General features: G+C 35.2%; 1 protein-coding gene across 3 annotated transcripts; it reads right to left on the bottom strand.

Annotated features, from left to right (window-relative positions):
- Positions 1-14,905: 14,905 nt before the first annotated feature.
- Positions 14,906-19,728, bottom strand: LOC121256382 (serine/threonine-protein phosphatase 4 regulatory subunit 2-like). 3 transcript variants are annotated; one of them, XM_041157162.1, is made up of 8 exons: positions 19,666-19,728; positions 19,046-19,576; positions 18,287-18,379; positions 16,513-16,561; positions 16,303-16,399; positions 15,902-15,954; positions 15,537-15,599; positions 14,906-15,384 (listed from the first exon to the last, which is right to left on the bottom strand). In XM_041157162.1, exons 2-8 carry the CDS (start codon positions 19,180-19,182, stop codon positions 15,109-15,111), a joined length of 768 nt encoding a protein of 255 aa, XP_041013096.1. In that variant the 5' UTR covers positions 19,183-19,576; positions 19,666-19,728; the 3' UTR covers positions 14,906-15,108. The 3 variants fall into 3 exon arrangements, with proteins under 3 accessions (XP_041013096.1, XP_041013095.1, XP_041013097.1); XM_041157161.1 differs by lacking the exon at positions 19,666-19,728 and having other exon boundaries at positions 19,046-19,162; positions 19,250-19,662; XM_041157163.1 differs by having other exon boundaries at positions 15,170-15,384; positions 15,874-15,954; positions 19,046-19,162; positions 19,250-19,672.
- Between the last annotated feature and the right edge of the window lie 560 nt (positions 19,729-20,288).

Raw genomic sequence — 20,288 nt, 5'->3', positions numbered from 1 at the left:
GAAGCCACTATTAGCACCCGTGGTAGGTCAAATAGGTCACCATCCACAAACCACATCCCGATTCAGAATGTCATGCCAAAAGTTTTCAGAAATCACATCATATCAGAGTACTAAACATCTTCAGAACAGAACAAAGTTTTCATAAATCACATCACATCAGAGTACAGAACATCTTCAGAACAGAATAGAATCAGATCACAAAACATAATTTTATGCACAAACTTTCATATTCGCTCTTTTTTACACAGTTCAGAAGCAAAATACAAAATAGCTCATGTCTACACCAGTCATGCCAGAAAATACTTTATTCTTAAACAGAATCTCATGAGTAATGCAGAATAAATAACTGAGGTAGTTCAAATATATTTTCATAACAAAACATGCATATTTTCAAAAATCAACCTCAGTCCATTTTATTTTTATGCAAATCTAGCATAGGAACCCCGCTTACCTGGACTTTTTAGCTTTTCAGAATTTTTCTCAAAAATGTCGAGTCAACTATAAATCGTCACCTATAAAATAATCACGTAATTTCCATAAGTTTTCAATCAATCATGAATTTTGATATTTAAACCTAAGCTTCTAAAATAATCTATTTTAATTCCTCAAAACTTAAAACCCTCATAATCCCAAAATATATCATCACTTCCTAAAATCACTAATATCCAACAACCAACAAATGTCAACACAATCCAATCACACAAACAACTCCATTATCAAATCCATCCGACCCCCTTACTCCTCGGACTCAGTCCGGCATAACTAACTAGTTCATAGATAAAATGAGTTAGTGCAAAAATACATTTAAACCACGAAAGTTATTTGGAAAAATACTTACAATGTTATAATATAATTTTTGAAAGATCACGGAGGTGCTAGCAGTGGGGGCACAGCAACGAAATAGTGCAAAATGCACTGTGGCCGTGAGTCTCAAATACCCATTTTTGAATGGGGACAAACCAAGACCCGAAATTGATAAGGTAAGGCTTAGGGATGTCGGTGAAGCTAGTGGTGGAGGTGGTTTGCCGTGGACGGCGGCGTAGGGGGTGGTTTAAGGCCAAAATACCCAAAATAGAAATGTTGATGGATGTGCTTCACCGGTGACGGATCGGAGCTGGGGATGGGTGGGTTAGGTTGCTAGGAGGTCGAGAATGAAGTTGTGAAAAGATGGTAGCCGAAGGTGGCGCGACGGTGGCACTGGAACTCAAAGGGTGCCGCGGCTTTGAGGAGATCGTGGTGGCTAACGGCGGCGCGAGGGAGGCTAAAACTGGAGGGGGGTGGTCGCTGGAGGGAGGGGGAGCTGAAGGGCTGGGTAGTGAGGTGCACGGCGGTGCAAAAAATTTACAACCCGAATGGGTTTCACACGGCCAACGGAGAGAGACAAAGAGAGAACGTGGGGAAGGGAATCCGGGGTGGGGGAGGTCATCGGAGGGTGGGGAAGGAGGTGGGACGGGCAGTGTCGCCGGACGGTGGCGCACGGCGGCGGGCTGGGTGGAGAACGACGCGGACGCAGGGGAGAAAGGGAGGGCAGGTCGCACGGGGAGAGAGAAGGGAGAAAAAGAAAATGGAGGGAAAAAGAAAAAAAGAAGGAAAGAAAAAGAAAAAGAGAAGGAAAGAAATGAGGTTCAATCCTCATATCTTGGGTCACAAAAATGATCCAACGAAAATAATTTACAAACAGCAAGTCAAATAAAATAATTAAATCCCACAATAAATTAATTTAAAATAAAGAACAATTTCAATGCATAACAATAATAAATATTAAGGAGATATATCAAATTTAATTTTTCACAAATTAAAAATCATAAAAATAAACCCACTAAAAATCCGATAATTTTAAAACAAGAGAATAAATTTTTGAATTAATAAAATAATCCTTCAATAAAAATATACTAAAAATATGGAGTATCACAATTTTAATTAGAATTTACGTCATACTCTTTTTTCTCTCGATCTCTCTCTCTAAGCTAGTAACGCCTAGTTCCTAGCAAAAAGTACATGCGCGTGACAAAAATGCATCACTCAAAATGACATTTTAACTACAAAAAATCATATTCAAAATAAGCATTTTTTTTTTTTTGAAGTACTTTTTGAATAAGAAGGCTGGCCTAGCAATTCTTGTAATATTGCACACTAATTAATTTACCTACAATGTAGGTACCATAACTTTGGGGAGCCGCTAGCTTGAGGTTGGCCATGGGAGAAGCGGCAGCACCATATCAGAGTTAGTTTTTATGTTATGGTTTGTAATCAAAGAATATTGGAAAATTTTCTCTGACGTTTGAATGTTTTAAAATTCGTTCAAATGATGCTTTTTTCCGCCACAAGAGATTCTCACGTGTTTGTTTTGTCATATGAAAATTGAAAAATACATTCGAATATATTGTGATTAAAGTTCAAACAAAATTTTGCTTGTTTTAAATAACGTTCTAACATATTCTATACAACAAAATACGTGTGGTTTGGTGGAAGTATTGACACCGGGATGATGACAACACGGATCACGCACCCTAACGACAAGTGCTCGGAATGTGTGCAACATGAAATAAGTGTGCAAATATAATTATCGCAGCGAAAAATGAAAGAGGCATTCATACTAAGTACTAGAAAATTTTAAACCTTACAACCCAAAAATAATATCCTCTAAGAGGATTATACCGTCATGTGATAGGTAATAAAATAATAAAAGAAGAAAACATAACATGAAGGGAAACAAATCACATATCGCCAAAGCAACCAAAACATAAACAAGTCATGCCTCCAGCGGAGCCGGTCCCTCAGCCTTATACTCATTCTCTGCATCAAAACCTACGGTTCCGGAACTATAGGTGGAAACGTCAAAATAAGATTATGAAATCTCAGCAAGTAAGCAACCAAACAACATCCAAGAGATTAAAATATATTAATATAACCAACACATCTTAATCCATACAGTAAAACATAGAGGAACAAATCCACCCCTTTTACCAAAAAAGACACATTTAGCCACTCATGCCAAAAACTTCATTGGCCCAAATTTAACCATTTGTTTTATTATGCATGCGCAATGGTCTCCTCTATGGACCATCCGCACAACCTAGCTCTCTTTGTTACACCATGGGTAACGTCCATGCATGTGACTTCACCGACAACCCAGGAGACATCACATCAGTTTATTATGCTTCCGAGTGATCAGAGAAGCTCCACCGAGATAATGTCTCATCTCGGCTTGGGGTTGTGATACGCACGCACCCACATTTTATAGCCAGCACATACAGACCCACAATCTAGTTCATACAACATGGCATAACACAGCACAGTTATATAAACAGTTCGGATAGCAATAACATAAAATGCACAGATGCATGATCAGCAGTAATTGGATGACATGGCAGATCATTCAACAGACACACATAAAACCACAGCAATCTCAATCATCCAGTTTCACAATTCACAATCACAGCTACCCACATTTTCCCATCCTCCATTTCTGGCCCAAGGCCCAAACCAACCTCAACTACAGTTTAATTTCCCAATGCTCCACTGGGCCCAAGGCCCAGCTCAACCAACCAGACTGCAGAAAAGCATTATTGTAAAAACATTATTCTAATCTCAAAGTGGTCGCATTGGAAGATTACTTACAACACAGTCGGGCAAGTTCAAGAAGATCGCGCGTGCGTAGGTCAACAGGTCCTGCATTACGTCAAGGGAGTGTGTCGCGAGGTGTCACCAAAAGTGGCGGCACAGTGGTGAACAGTAGTTGTACGAGGGCAGAACAGAGGCCAAAGGTAGGTTTTTGCGAAGGGGACTTCGAATCAAGTGCAAATGGGTGGAGAATGGGGTTTAGCTAGGTGTAGCTAAACACAGCGGCGTACAATAAAACCATTCTAAAGTACTCGAGAACACAACCAAAAGGGATGAGAACACAAATTTGAGCTACTGAGAGGAAAGAGGGTCGATTGTGGAGTGCCTTGAGAGTGGTGAGGCTCGGTTACAGATGAGAATGTAGGAGGCAACAAATGAGTGGCTCACGGGCAGGGGAAAGAGACAGTGATGCAGGCCAAAGTGGAGAGGTGTCGCAGCATTGGACGCTTGGCGCAGCGGCTAGGAGACAACACACAAAGAAGATAAAATGCCGAGAGACACGGGGAACAGACATGGAGGCTCAGAGTGGGGAGAAAGAGGTGGTGGCAGTTGAAGAGGGAAAGGGCACTGGCCAAAGCACGCGTGGCGAGGTTGGGTAGGCAACGGCAACAGCTGCATAGAAGAGGCCACGGCGTGAGAGAATGAAGAAGAAAAAGAAAAAGAGAAATGGAGAAGAGGTCTCATGCAGCACATCAGAGAGGGGAAGAGAAAGAGATGAAACCCTTAGGGTTTCTCTCCAGCAGCGCCAAAACGGTGTCGTTTAAGGCCTAAGGGGTTGGGCTCCCCTTTGGCACACAGGCTGGGCCCTAACTCACACACACACACACGACCCATCAGAAATAAAACACTTACAAAAACTACTACAAAAAGCCCAAACTCAAAAGGAAAAGAATTGAAATGAAATAAAATAGAACATAATAACTTAAAATAAAATAAAGACAACCATCAATAATACTAGCATGCCAAGAATAATAAAAATTAAATTAAAATAAAAGAGCCAATAACAATAGGTAAATAAAATAAAATAGAACATAATAACTTAAAATAAAATAAAGACAACCATCAATAATACTAACATGCCAAGAATAATAAAAATTAAATTAAATTAAAAGAGCCAATAATAATTGGTAAATAACTAATTAAAAACGCATTAATTGCGGATTTCACATCCTCCCCCCCCCCCCCCAAAAAAAAACAAATTCCGTTCTCGAAATTGACGAGCTAACTACAACTACTACTAAAGGGCTCATCAAGCTAATAATCTTAGCCTCCACTTCCGTAAGTTACAGTATTAGCACGACTAGTTCTTTTAGTAGCACATCCCATTTAAAACCTCAAGGTAGATCATGCAGCTCGAATCTCCAACCCACCAAAACTATTGCACAACACTTCTAGGTCCTAATGCTTTATTACCTCATAAATCTAGTTATGTTATCCACCGTTTATGTCAAAGCTACAACTTCCAAGCCCTTATTGCACACCCAGATTGGCGATCTAACAACTCTCTTCAAGAAAAAAAAAATTGACAACATCCATAATTCTCCCAATTGGACGTTCAATCTCCAAAGGAAAGTATAGCCTCAAAATTTAAATTCCTATGTGACTTCAATTCACAACTAATTCCTGAAGATAATCACAACAATTACCAACCATCACTTCACTAAGTATCACACTTTGACTGTACACTCTAATCAACTCACCAAAAGAAAACCTAAGGCTAAGATCTCTTGAATTTAATACTATCGTATCAAATCCACTTCAACACCTACCCAAACAACTTCTTCCAAGCCAAAATGAAACAAGGACATGCACTCTCTGAAATTCATATACACTCAAAACTATTAAGCGTCAATCTAATGCATCCTTAGTCAAAACCAATACTCCACCAAATGTACAAGTGATCAACTACTACCATAAGCATTCCAAATGGCAAAAACAATAACAACATACCAAAGGGTAAGAACTCAATGCTTACAAGAGTCTACCTAGAGATTCATTCCAACAATTCCTTAAAGTGATCCAAAAACTTAGCATCCCATACACTAAGTCAAGCCCATGCTACGAATTAAGTTTAGCAGTCAAGATAAGGCGATGAGAAGTCAAACATAAGGAGGTGAAGGTCGGGATTTACTCTAAGGTTTCCAAACGGTGAAGGAAAATCGATTCAAAGAATGATGTCACAATTTGCCACAAAAGATTTGTTCTGCCAAGTGACTAAGGAAGGAATCTGATTTGCATTGGAATTGAGGAAGCTGCAATAAGGTAGTTGGGTACAAGATTGGTCCTTACACTAAAAGCAAAGTACATAAACATTATATAAAAACACAAAGGAAAGAAAAATTCCAACAATTCTCCAAATCAGATCCACAACACTTGTCAAAGATCAAGTCACCAAAAGTTTTCTTTAAGTTGGACATGGAGGTTGAATTAATAAGATGAGTAAGAAAGTGGAAAGACAAAAATAAAATATAGTAAGTCCCACTCTAAAAAGGTTTACAAAAGTAGTAGTTTTCCATCATATCTTTTCCCCCAAATAATTTCAAGGATTTAGAAACATTTAAAAGAAAAGGCCATAATTTAAAAATAAACGAAGTCAGAACCATCTTGCAAGGAACTCATGGAATGATCTTTCCGAGGAAGTACTAAGTGTGAGTGCAAAGAGTCCTAAGCAATTGGGAAGAGCCAAGCCGATAACACATTGAGAACGAATTCCAAGGGTCGCTAAACTTAAAGTATTTGCGTGAAAGGAGATTTAGGTTACTTCATTGACTCCTACACGTGTCAGTATATATTCTAACGAACAACTTAATCTTGGAGGTGAACCTAAACAAAACTTGATCCAAGAGATTCAATTAGTCGAAAGTCCACACATCCTGCCTAAAGTAGGCATTGAGCTTTAGAGCCCAATACATTCTCATCCGAAAATATAAATGCGCCTATATATCTATCCTGACAACAATTACTTAACAACTCAACACCCCAATTCTAACTAGTATCTATAATAGTAGTACCAAGCTCAGTATCATTCGCCACTTAAGTCCACCCAAAAATAATTGAAGCTTGCCTCCAATATAGCTAGTACACCCAATCCTATTCTCAAACTAACTTGATCACATTCTAAACCATCACACAACTACAATATCCATCCTAGGACCTATATCCTCAAAATTGACAAGAATCATTTCCTAAATTTGCACCATCTATTATCCTTAAATTTGATAAGAATAGATTCTTAAAACCTGCCAACCCTATAACCTCATGCTAGTAATAACCATTCTCCGTGTTAAATCGATACCTTCAAACCTCATAGAGAAAAACGCTTCTTGTAAATCTCAATATCAATAATTTAACTCTGATCAACCAAATTTTAAAGGGTTACAGACAATTTAACACCAAAATATATAAAGCTAGCAATACCAAGTCTGTGGAACTAAAAACTCAAATCTCATTAAAAATTTGTCCTTCAAGTATACCATTCTAGGACTTTAATCATCTAAGGATCATTTGCCAAAGTCACCAAGATCAACGACCTTAGATCCAATAATAAAAACAATATTTCTACTACTAGACTACTGCAACTAATAGCCATGAATCTTTTTGGACTAAACAGAGTTGCAAGTTTAGGAGGAAAATATTATGCATTTGTTATGGTTAATAATTTCTCTAAATATACTTAGATTATCTTTCTTACTCATAAAGATGAGGCACATAATGTCTTTACCAAATTATGCAAGAGAATTCAAGATGAAAATGGCTATACTATTTCAAGTATCTGAAGTGGTAAGGGAAAAGAGTTTGTTAATAAAGATATGGAAATTTTTTGTGATAAAAATGGTTTTGTACATAATTTCTCTACTCCTCGAACTACTCAACAAAATGGGGTAATAGAGAGGAAGAATAGATCCCTTCAAAAGATGTCAAGAACAATGCTCAATGAGAACAACTTGCCCAGTTATTTTTAGGCTGAAGCAGTAAGTACTTCATGTTATGTTATAAATAGAGTTATGTTAAGATCTAAGTTAGATAAAATCTCTTTTGAGATTTGGGATGGGAAAAAGCCCGACATTGGTTACTTTCATGTATTTAGATGCAAATATTTCATTTTGAATGACAAAGATAATTTAGGCAAGTTTGATACAAAATCTGATGAAGGTATATTGCTTAGGATTCTAGTAATAGTAAAGCTTATAGAGTCTTTAATAAAAAGACTCAGATTGTACAAGAATTTATGCATGTAGTATTAGATGAAAATAGCTCTCTACTTTAGAAGAAATCTGTTGATGAAGAAACAGAACTTATAAATAACATGGAGAGCCTCAAACTCAATAAAGAGAACACGAGAGGAAGTCTAACATGAAGACATAAGGAAAGATAATCAAAACTTAATGTAATATGCAACCAAACAGTGAAAAGTTGTGAAATATCATCTAGCGGAATGAATTCAATGAGAACCATCACGAAGTGTAAGTACTCGATCATCTCTTAGAAATACTTGTAATCACATCGCTTTTTACTCAAATTGAACCCAAAAATAAATGAAGCACTTCTTGATGAATTTTAAATTCTAGTTATGCATGAAGAGCTAAATCAATTTAATAATGGTTGGATACTTGTTCCTAGTCCCAAAAATCATACTATTATTGGAACAAAATGGGTTTTTAAAGACAAGAAATATGAGTCTAGAGTCATCAATAGCTAGAAACAAGGCTTAACTAGTAGCCCAAGGTTTTGATTAAGAAGAATGAATCGATTATGATGAGATATATGCACTAGTTGCAAGATTAGAATTTATTCAAATGCTACTTGCATATGTTTCTTATAAAAATTTCAAACTTTTTCAAATGGATGTTAAAAGTACTTTCTTAAATGGACTTATAAATGAGGAGGTATATGTTGAGCAACCTCCAAGTTTTGAAAATCATATTTTTTCAAATCATGTTTCTAAACTCACAAAAGCACTATATAGGCTCAAACAAGCTCCTTGAGCTTGGTATGAGTGACTCAGTAGTTTCTTGGTTGAAAAAGATTTTTCATGAGGAAAGATCGACACAACTCTTTTCATTAAATGTGAAAAAGAAGATATTTTTTTTATTAAAATTTATGTAGATGATATAATATTTTGTGCTACTAATGGAAAGATGTGTCAAATTTTTACTAAGAGTATGCAGGAAGAATTTGAGATGAGCATGATAGGAGACCTTAGCTTCTTTCTAGGATTGCAAATCAAGCAAGTAAAAAGCAGAACATTCATTAATCAGTCAAAGTATATAAAGGAATTATTCAAAAGGTTTGGAATGGAATGTGCAAAGTACATTAGAACACTAATGAGCCCATCTACCAAACTTGACGAAGATGAAAGCAGGAGGTCAGTCGACTCAAAGGTATATCAAGGTATGATTAGTAGTATATTATATTTGACAACCAGTAGACTGGATATTATGTTCAGTGTATGCTTATGTGCACGTTTTCAATCATCTCTAAAAGAATCTCATTTGACTGCAATTAAGTGTATTCTTTGATAAACTGTTGGTGCAATTGATTTAGGATTATGGTATCCTAAGCACACTTCTTTCGATCTAATCAACTACTTAGATGCAAATTATGCTCGTTACAAAATTGATTGAAAAAATATTAGTGGAACATGCCATTTCTTAGGCCAGCCATTTATTTCATGGTTTAGTAAAAAGCAAAATTATATTGCATTATCTACTGCTGAGGCATAATATGTTGTCGTGGATAGTTATTGTGCTTAAGTTCTGTACATGAATTAACAACTTGAGGATTTTAAACTTATGTATAATCACATTCCAATCAAATGTAATGTTGCCAATGTTATAAATCTTTCAAAGAACCCGATACAACATTTTAGGACTAAACATATTGAGATTAGATATCATTTTCTATGAAATCATGTCCAAAAGGGTGACATTGTACTAGATTTCACAAGTACACACGACCCGTTAACAGATATTTTTACAAAACCTTTGCCAGAAGATAGATTATGCATAATTAGAAGAGAAATAGGAATGATGCATGCTATGGATATCTGTTAAATATTTTTATTTTATTTCAAATTACTTGCAAAAACTTGAAGCTCTTAACCTCATTTTTTAAGCGCTCTTGCTCTTTATATATATCATCATGCTGTCCTTATCTAAAGGATTAAGCAATCAAAATGAAGAGCCTAGCAAGGACTTCAAATCCTTATTATGTTGTTTTAAGGCTCATATCTTTATGTTAGACTCATGAACAAGCCGTCAGAGTACAGGAATATGCTTTTCAACCTCACGTGCTCAAGATTGCAATCCCAAAAAAATGCGATAATGGAGGATAAGTACTGAGTGCCAAGACTCACTAGTTCATAAATGGCTATTATCCAAATCTCTTTCATGTTGCACCATGTAACCTATAGTAGATGCTGAGAAAATTGGTGACTAAGGTGTAGAATACCCCATATATTGATCAAAATGATTGTTGAAATAAGATTGTTGAGCCATTGCTAACAGATAAAATTTGCAGAGTAAGAATGCAGATTGATTATAGATATGCAAAGAAGATAAAATTAGAATTGGATAAGCTGAAGACTACCTCTATAGAGATAAACATCATATTTATTCATATCTTACTTGGTTTACATTACAAGATAAGCTGGACTAATTTCATCAAACTTTTACGAAGGTAGTTGGATTAAATACAGCTTGTCCTCCAAGCTTTTTCGATATTCTCAAAAGTTAGTTGAACCCTTGCCGTTATCACCTATTGTTGGTCTTGAATTTGAACTCTCTCTTTCCGGCTCCTATACTCATGGTTGAGGGTCACGAGCATACCAATTCGTCAACTTTTTTGACTCCTTGTTTTCCTATTTTAATCTCTTATTCTTTATGTCTTTATTTGTAAGCTTTTGACGCAATTTGATTGTTAAGTTGATTAATCACACTCACTCTTGCTCGTAATATCCAAGACATGGTTGTAACAGAGACAACATATTGCACACTAAGAGTCCTTGATTCTGCAATGACCTCAAAATCAGTCCTGCAAGTCAAATGCATTTATGTTCCTATCATGGCATTAATAGCCTCAATAGATAAAACATACAGTTGAGACGTGAATGGTTCATGATTCAAATTTGGAACATTAGTGAAAGAAAACTGCTTGGTCATAAAAATTGTCTTGGATAAATAGAAACCAGGTTAAGGAATGATTTGAGAAGTTCTTCTCGTGAGATTCTGATGGGTAAGGATGATCCTTTACGCAAAAACTTAGAGATTTCAAATCTTTACACAATCTCATTTGTCAAAAATATCACGCGAATTTGAAGTTCTTTCTACACTAACTCGCCAGGGCTAGCCTTATAGCAATGCAGCACTTGTCTGGCCTAAGCAGCTCCAATTATTCACCTCTCCACAATTTCTATTAATGCACAGTTTCATCTATGCACTGGTTACTGCTGTCCATTTTAATGATTCAAAAAGGGAGAGAAGTTTAGAATAGAACATTAACATGTTTTTTCCAATGTTTTATTTGATTTAATGTCCCTTGAATGGTTAAGTTATATATATATATATATATATATATATATATATATATATGCTTGGAATTATGTTTATCTATTACTTGAAAAAGTAACACACATTCTCAATGGGAGCTTAAGCGTTACTACGGATATCAAAGTTTTACGAAGTGTTTGTTGTCATAAAAAATGAGAAGATTGTTGAACCCAAAGTTTCAAGCATCATATAATTATATATCTATATATGGATTTTGATGATAACAAACAAGTTCAACATAAAGGAGTCTCAAGCTCAAGTTTTCCATATAATGGAGCCAAGCACATCAACGAATCAAATATAACAAAAAAGGGAGCAAACTTACAAATAATGCTCTTAGAGTAATTTTATATATCTTTTTTAAAATTCAAAAAGGGTTTAAGGCTCAAAAAGAATCTTTTATCACAAAGTATCAAGTTGCATTTTTTACATGTGCATGATATATTTGAGAATTGAAAGTTTGAATTTTGAATTTTTGAAAGATGATTTATTGTAATCTTTCACGTGTATGATATGTTAGAAAATTTGAAAAGTGATTTATACTCTTTTTTACATGTGCAAAAGGTAGATTGTTTTTGTTTGAAAATTTTGACAATTGATTTATACTCTTTTTGACATGTAAAAAGTAGAAACTTTTGTTTGAAATTTTTGAAAAGTAATCAATGTTCTTTTTTACATATGCAAAAGGAATATGTTTTTGTTTGAAAATTTTAATAAGTAAATGATGCTCTTTTTGACATATGTGGAAAGTAAAAGCTTTTGTTTGAGAAATTTGAAAAGTGAATGATATGATCTTTAACAATTGCAACAAGGAAAATCTTTTAGTTGAAATCTTTGAAAAATGAGTGGTGCTCCTTTTGACATCTGAATCTTTTTAAATTTGAAATTGAAGTCTCATATGTCTATAAATAGCTCATTTGATATCTTCAAAAACACACATCAACTACAAGCTTTACTACATTCATTCATCAAAAGCTTTCAATCTCTTTTTTCTAATCATTGAGTCTTAACATTTGTTTATTTTGATAGAGATATAGTTTGCGCTGTACTATTTTCATTTCACTCATTGAGAAGTGTACTCTGATAACCTACCCACTATCAGCTCTTGTATAAACAGTAAAAGGGCGGGTGTAACCCTTATGAGTGTAATAAGAGTTCTACACGGGAAATAGTTGAATCATTACTCGTAAGATGATTGTAAGTGTAGAATGTGTTCTACACAAATTCTTTGAAGCAGTATTGTTCAAAAGTGTAATAGGTTTTTAGCTCCACTTGAAGGTGGTTAAATAGTGAATTTGAGAATCATCAAGAGGTAGGGTCGAGGTTAGGACATAGGCAATAGGGCTGAACCTCATTAAAATACTGAGTTTACATTTCTCTTACCCTTATTCTTTTTATTTACTACTGCTTAGTATTTTATTCACATTTTATATTATGTATTTGATTTATAATTTAGACCAACCTAATTTAACCCCCCTCTTGAGTTAGTAATGTGGGTAACATTGTCATTGAAATGACTTTTGACGCTCTCAAGTAGAAAGGATTCAATAACGTTCCATACCTTAAAAAAGCGGTAAGATCTTGATTTCTAAATTCATAATCATTTCTTCTCCAACCTTTTTTTCTAAGTATTACATATGCTTCCTCTAGTTCATTGCTCTACTATGAATATTTCTTTACATAGATTTATGTAAATCTTATTTTTTGGAGGCAAAGTGGCATTACGATGAATATACACCAAGCTTTCAAGAATACATTGAAAATGCATGGGTTTCCATATCCCATATCAGCACCAATTGTACTAGTGAGGCATGCTTATTTTGCTGTCACAAATCCAATAACAAAGGAATCATGTGATTGCTTAGAAGTTAGAAGAGTATTCGAATATAATTCGTTGTTAATCAATGATTCTACAACTTGCAAATGATCTAGAACATCTCCGGTATACAAACCATATATACTATCTTAAGAATTTCATCGTGAATTTTTTTACCACTTGACATTATAAACATATATAGATTAACCTCAATCTATATGTTTGTGTGTATGTGTGTGAGAGTGTACATGTTTATATTTTTTATCTGATCAAGAAGAGCTAGAAAGAGGTGATGTTCCTAAATCAATCCAATGTTACATGAATGATATCGATGTTAGTGAAGATCAAGATGCGTTGTTAGAACAACTTAGAAGAAGTTTAAAAAAAAAATGCGTTGTTACTTCACCCTTCTCAAAAACGTAAGTTGAGATCGCAATGAACCTTGCAAGGATGTCCCAATGCATGTACCAAACATGGAGATGGCCATGGTAGTGCAGGATGTGAAACTAAGGATCGCGTGTTAGCATTGCTTTCATCCCATTCCCCTGCCTAAAAATATTGATGGACGATTATTGATAAATACAAATACGTGATTGAAGCTTCAAGTTCACAATTATTTAGTCATTATAAATCACATGAAAGTCTTTATAATTTCCTTTTTTTTTGAAAAAAAATTTGGAGACTAGATGCGCATCAAAGGTTAGCAGTTCAGCTGTACATCACTAATAATATCTAGCTCCTTACGAAAATAAATGATGCGTATACAAGCATTATAATAAAAGTGAGATATAAGGGTGAAACGTAGAATTATGATATAAATAAAATAATTTATTTTATTACAAAAGTTCAATAAGGTTACTTTTGTCCATTTATAAACGAGTAATGTTACATACAGTCGCAAAATGTACAAGTATCGTGCAATCGTTTTGAAAAAGAGTGAAATCCACTATTAAAAAAGTGAAAATATATTGCACTTGAATTGTGCAACCGCTGCGTAATAGTTTTGAAAAAGAGTGGGGTCCACTATTAAGAAATTAATTTTTTTCAAGTGAGTCTCATGTTTTATTCATTTTTTTCAAAATGATTACGCGGCAGTTGCATAATTCACGGTTGAAAATATATTTCTCTTAAAAAATTAACATTTTTTCATTTGGATCTCGTATTTACTCACTTTTTCAAAAAAATCATGCGACATTTACACACCCACAACTACAAATATTATTTCTCATTCGGTTAAGAACTAACCGTCACATATGCGTAAACCAAAAATTGGGTAAGGCATAATTTATGAGAAATGTTTTATAAATAACATTTGGAAAAAGAAAATAAAAAGTAAAAATGCCATAGAAACAAGGTTGATTTCGGTTCTCATAATCGTTGTCATTCTTTTTAGTTTTAGCCTTTTTCTTTTTTTTTCATTTTGTGAAGCTGTTTTTTTATGAAAACATAGACAAATAACTAAAAACAAAATTTCAAAAATTGAAATTTTTAAAGATTCAAAAGATGTTTGGATTGAAGTTTAACAAACTTTTGAAAAAATTTGAGTAAAAATAAACCTTACAGGGCTAAAGATTTGTTTTGTGACTGAGCTTCATTTACATTTTCTTATTAATACAATTTATATATTTTAAACAGAAAAATAAACTTTTGAAGATAGACTTTGAAAGCATAAATTCCGTAAATAATAGTGAAAAAATAATGATAAAATATTAAATAATAGTAAAAAATAGTAAAAAGTAATAATAAAATAATAAATAACACTCCACTAACTAAACAGTCTTAGATTTACGTATTTTTTTTAAAAAGAATACGCGAGACTTACAGACTCTGTACAAATCATTTCTCATACATTATGATGATCATAATAATAATAATAATAATAATAATATATGAACAAATAAATAAATCAAGGAACTCTGGGAAAGGTATACTCTTTCTATAACGCTAACTTGATGGTTTTGTAAACCCAGAACCAGAATACACTGTGCCAGTCACATCATTCATCTGGAATTCCGGACCTCAGGTGCAACTGACAATGAGAAAACATGTATATGTGGAGCCATGAACAGATCATCAGTAAGAACTGAGCCATTCAATTAACAGAAAACTAATCCCTAAATACTAAGAATTAGCAGTAGGTTCGGCTTTCGTTTCTGCAGATCCAACTATTTCTTCAAAGGCTTCCATGTCGATGGTCATTTCATCATCTATATCAGCCTCTTCTACATCTGTCATTACTTCATCCCTATCTCCTGCCACAGGTTCAACCCCATTTTGTGCTGAATTGGGTTGAGCCTCGGGTTCTTCCCTTGCCTTCTCTGGTTCATCTGTCTTTTGCATCGTTGCTTGTGGATACGGATCGGTAGAGATGGTCAACATAGTTGTCACCAATAAATTCTACAAACAGACAAGATAAAACCGGTTGTAACAATAAGCACTAAAAACAGACAAGAAAAGGTATGCTGCGCATGGGGCAAGACAACATAAATGACATAACAAAAAGGAAAACAGAAAAAACACGATATTGGGGAGAGTATTGACCAGCATACCTTTTCTAGTGCTAAAGCAAGCTTTGAGATATTTGGATAAACACTTCGAGCTTCCAACAGGATCTGTCCAATACAAATAAATAAGACGATAACTAATATATTTTGAAAGAAAATTAAATACGTAACAGCAATGAGACAGAATTAATGACAGTTCTTTTTTCTTTTCTCTTCTTTTCTTTTTTTTTTTTTTTTTTTTTTTTTAATGGCATAGGATGACAGTTCCAAAACAACTAAGAAAGCATCACCAACTATACTAGAAATGAGGATACATGAAGAGTCAACAAACAAATGAATGCTATTATATAAGCCATACGACTAGAACAGCATAGTAGCGTACTATGTACTAATGGAATGAAGTAAACCACCTCACAGAGCCTCTGCAGGGTAAACGGTGGACCTTCAACAAAGCTAACAAGAGCTGCATCATAGAAAAAGGTAAATAAATAAAAGGTCATTAAACTCTTTTTTTTGTTTAGCATGGGGGGGCTCAACAATCAAATTCACGCACTTAAATAATTTCATGAACAAACTAAACAAAACCTGAGGATTTGGAATGGAACTAAGAACTTTTTTTGGAACAGAAGCCATTATTCACTAAACCTAAAAATAAAAACTACAGCACCAGTCGTGGACGTCTCATGTTCGGTATAGCAAGCACTGAAAGGTGAGCAATATCAAATGATTCATTGGGCCGGCAGAATAAGAGGCCTGATTAGCTTCCTAACAAAGCGATATACTTGAAAACCAAAAATGATTAGGAAGATACCTTCATCCAACCTTTTGACAAGCTCGGGGTAGGTTTCTCCTAAAGAAGCATTTTGCTGCTCACTTGTCATTTTCGACTCAGGATACTCCAACAAGACCTTCATTATAAATCACAGACAGAGAAAAAGGTAAAGGTCGTTTATGGAAGCAAAGATAAAGATGCAATGATGAAAATAACTAGAGGCACATATGCATGTATACCTCCCCATACCTGCTTCAGCTGAAAGGATAGCATGCTCTTCAATTTGTACCAAGCATGCCTGAGGTACCAAATAAACATGAAAAAATTATCAAGAGGAAACAAGCAGTAATATCAAGCACCATAACCACATTCACTTTCACCTACACTTGTAACATGCAAGATGAGAGAAAAAAGGGGCTTGATTGCCATTGTTAACTGCAATAGCCTAAACAATTAAATAGCTATATAATAACATGAACAGGAATGAATCTGCTATGCACTATAGGTTATCGTACTTCATTGTTAGAGAGAAAAAAAGAGGTGGTTAAATTAATTTTGGTCATTTCAGCACCTACTCTTAAAGAATCCGTTGTCATAACAACAAAAGAAGCCAAAAAGAGACCATATGTAGACTAGTAGCATTTGTCAACAAAGTGATAGTCAAGTGGTGCACCAGTCAAATGGAAAAACTCCTAAGGATAAAAATAAAAATAAAATAAAATAGTGCATAAAGAACTAGAGAATAAAAAAAGTGCCCACAATGGCAACAACAGCAACAATGGGCCCACCGGAGAGCATTGGAAGAGCAGAATACAATGCCGATAATGACAGCAGTTAGCAAACTGCTAACAGCGCAGCAATGCCAATGATTGCAGAAACAGTTTTTTGTAGAAGAATAGCACACAAAGTAGCGGTGCCACTGTTGGTGTGATTGTAGTGGCATTGGTGGTTACTTCAATACAGTTGGTGTTCCAATGGTGGCAATGGCATAGCAGCAGCTGTAGTGCACTAGTGGTGCATGCTGGCAGTGGGGGCGGTAATTGTAATGGTGGCCTGGGAGGACTGGGTGATGGCAAAAAATGATGGTGATATACGAGTCTTTGGAGCGTTAGGAGTCTTGGTAGTGGAAAAAATAAATGGTTATCACGCCCACCAAGTATCAGTGCCTAAATCACTATATTGAAAGAGGTGGAAAAAGTGCTGGTTGCCAGCACTAGGGGTAACAGAAGCAACAATGGGCACCAATCATAGCATTTGCACTGATCACAGACTTGCAATGTCAGATACAGGGGCCATAAATTTGGTTGTGGCAGTGGCAGAGGAAATGAAGGGACCAATGATGATTCACACAACGAAAATTGCAAAATTACCAGAATGGTGGGATTGCTATGGTGGCCATATAAGTAGTTATTTACAAGTGTGTAAGCAAGTCATATTCATACTTCACAAACTACATGGTTTATTTCTCCTTTAGCTACAAGGAACTAAGATATCATAACCATGTCGACAAGTCACACTGTCATCAAAGCAAAAGAATTTTCATGCACCAGGTCGAAAGATTACTTCATGCTATCGCAAGTGCTTGCAAGAGATTTATATCAAAAAGAGAAATAAAAACACCAATTCTATCAAGTCTTTTGAAAGGTGAATTTCTTTTCTTTTCTTTTTTGTAATCAGTAAAAGGTGAATTTCTGCAGCCATTCTTTTTTTTTTTTATAAGTATTCTGCAAACCATTCTAAGAAATCATAAGTTGTTAAAAACAATGACCACAAATATTATTTGTTAAACAATGCTCTTCTTTCCTCCGTTAGTTTGATCGGGAAGAATAACTTTCTTACAGTAGATATTACTCATTTTATTTTTATAATCACAAACTTCAGAAAACAAGCTTTAAGAGTTATAATTAGCAGCTAATCTGGTAGTATAATGAAAAATACTCCAACCATGGCACATAATACGATAATGTAAGCACAATAGCTCCATACAAGACCTAAAGAAGGAAAATCTTATATGAAAGCATACCAGAATTTCCCGGTGGATGCAATAACTTCAAGTATGCCTTTCACTTCTTCTTCAGCAATCTCAGGTTCCGCTTCTGGTTCCAGTTCCGTGCCTCTACAATCTCAAGTGCAATATGACGCTTTAATAGAATGAAAATCATAGAACAGAGAAAACATCAAAAGTCCATTGCCCCAACCCCCCCCCCCCCCCCCCCCCCCCCCAAAAAAAAAAAAAAAAAAAGAAAGAGCCGGTCATGGAACCTTCTGTCGCATAAAAGCATATTAAGAAAAAAAGAACTTGCAGTACTGTTTTGTATCCCATCATTTTTTTGTCGGGACCTCAGTCAGAAAAACGTCTACAGCAGTCTTTATTGAGGTCACAGATACTTCACTTGAAGTATCGTCCTCGTTCATTTCAACCATAGTTTTCTTGAAGCCCTCGAAGTCACTGAGAGCTTCCTACTTCTACGATTTTTTTTATGCCAAACTTAGTTGCTTGTTCAGCACTATTAAACACGGTAACGTACACAATTTGAAGAGAGATTTCTATGAGAAACAGTCTGGATCAATTGCTATACAAAACTTCATTCTGATTTAGCGGCTGTCTCACTAGGAAGGTGGTGACACTAAGTGAAGTCAAATAGTTATATCAAGTTAATGAATGAATCACTCCACTCTCAGCTCGAAAATATTGAAACCCCAAGATTTTGAAAAGCAATAATAAAACACAAGAGGATAAATGAACTGTTAATCAACCAAATGTGAGGGAAGTGGTATATACCCATGATTTATAGCAGCAGGTACCGTATTATCCTGTTCATGAACAGCTTCATTGGCAGCAGTTGTTAAGTTCTGAGAATTTTCATCTGCTGGCGTCTCCATCAAGACCATCCACCACCTGCTCGACATGATAAACATTGAAGTTGAAGAAAAATCAGTGCAAGTTTTCAACAAACCATTATAAAGTTGTAAAATTTAAACCGACCCAGAAAGAGTTTCCTATGCAAGACAAGGGACAGCGGTGGAGACGGCGACGAAGTGGTGTCGATGCGAGTCGAGTGAGGGCTAGATGGGATTGAGAGAGAGAGCGGCAGATCGAATGGGGATGGGCTAAGGTTTACTTGGGTCATCTGCCACTAACATTTTGCCACGTGGTTTGACATTAATAGAACAACATCCTCTGCAATAGCTAGAGTACTGCAGAGCGTGCAATTCCTTTGATCGGGCCATTCGTTTATTACTCCGTATTTTGCGACGTATTGATATTTCCTTTTTTTCCTTCTTCCTCCTTGCCCGTACCCGTGTTTGGTTGCTGAGAAAATATATCAAACACCAGAAACTTAGAGCATGACAGGGCTAGTTGTACAAAAGATTTGAAGAAAATACATGCTAGGATTTTACTGGAACTGGGCTGATAACTAACTGAAAAGAAACCTACTCCATACCGCAGGCTTTAGGACTTTAGACGTGAAATCAATTGAGATGGATCTAATTAAAAACAAAGTAGTCCAAAAGCCGAGTTTGGGCTCAAACAAAATTAGATATAATCCTAATTGGCAAAATCTGAAAACAAAATAGCATTTTTAATTTCATCTAAAACTAATAATATTTATTTATTCATTTTTCTTATCAGTCTCAATATTAAAGATAAATTACTAAAATATATCATACTGAATATTTACTCAATTCTAATAAACGAATAGTATTTATTTATTTTTTTTAAAAGAAACTTCATTTCGTAAGTATTAACCAATACATAATTTGTCTTCCAAAACAACAGAAAAAAACTCAGAAAGCCCCTCCTCTAGCCATACCCTCTCACAATCTATCCTCATAGCTAACTTAGCAACCACATGAGCAGCCTTGTTGTCAGGTCTAGGAATAAAAGAAAGTCGCCACGAAGGGTATCTTCCCATCATTTGCTAAATATCATCTGTTACTTGCCCCAACCATGAATTATCATCTAAATTAGACTTAACAGGATCAATAACTGCCTTAGCATCACCTTCAAATTCATCCAGATT

The sequence above is a fragment of the Juglans microcarpa x Juglans regia genome, chromosome 3D (assembly GCF_004785595.1).
Source record: "Juglans microcarpa x Juglans regia isolate MS1-56 chromosome 3D, Jm3101_v1.0, whole genome shotgun sequence".
Classification (NCBI taxonomy): Eukaryota; Viridiplantae; Streptophyta; class Magnoliopsida; order Fagales; family Juglandaceae; genus Juglans; species Juglans microcarpa x Juglans regia.
This window is presented reverse-complemented; position numbering and strand designations above follow the sequence as displayed.

Coding starts and splice junctions, on each gene's coding strand:
- LOC121256382 (XM_041157162.1), bottom strand. CDS start 19,182: ATGTTTATCATGTCGAGCAGGTGGTGGATGGTCTTGATGGAGACGCCA. Junction 16,562..18,286: donor GCATCCACCGGGAAATTCTG/GTATGCTTTCAT, acceptor TTGGTACCTCAG/GCATGCTTGGTACAAATTGA. Junction 15,385..15,536: donor TTGCTTTAGCACTAGAAAAG/GTATGCTGGTCA, acceptor GTCTGTTTGTAG/AATTTATTGGTGACAACTAT.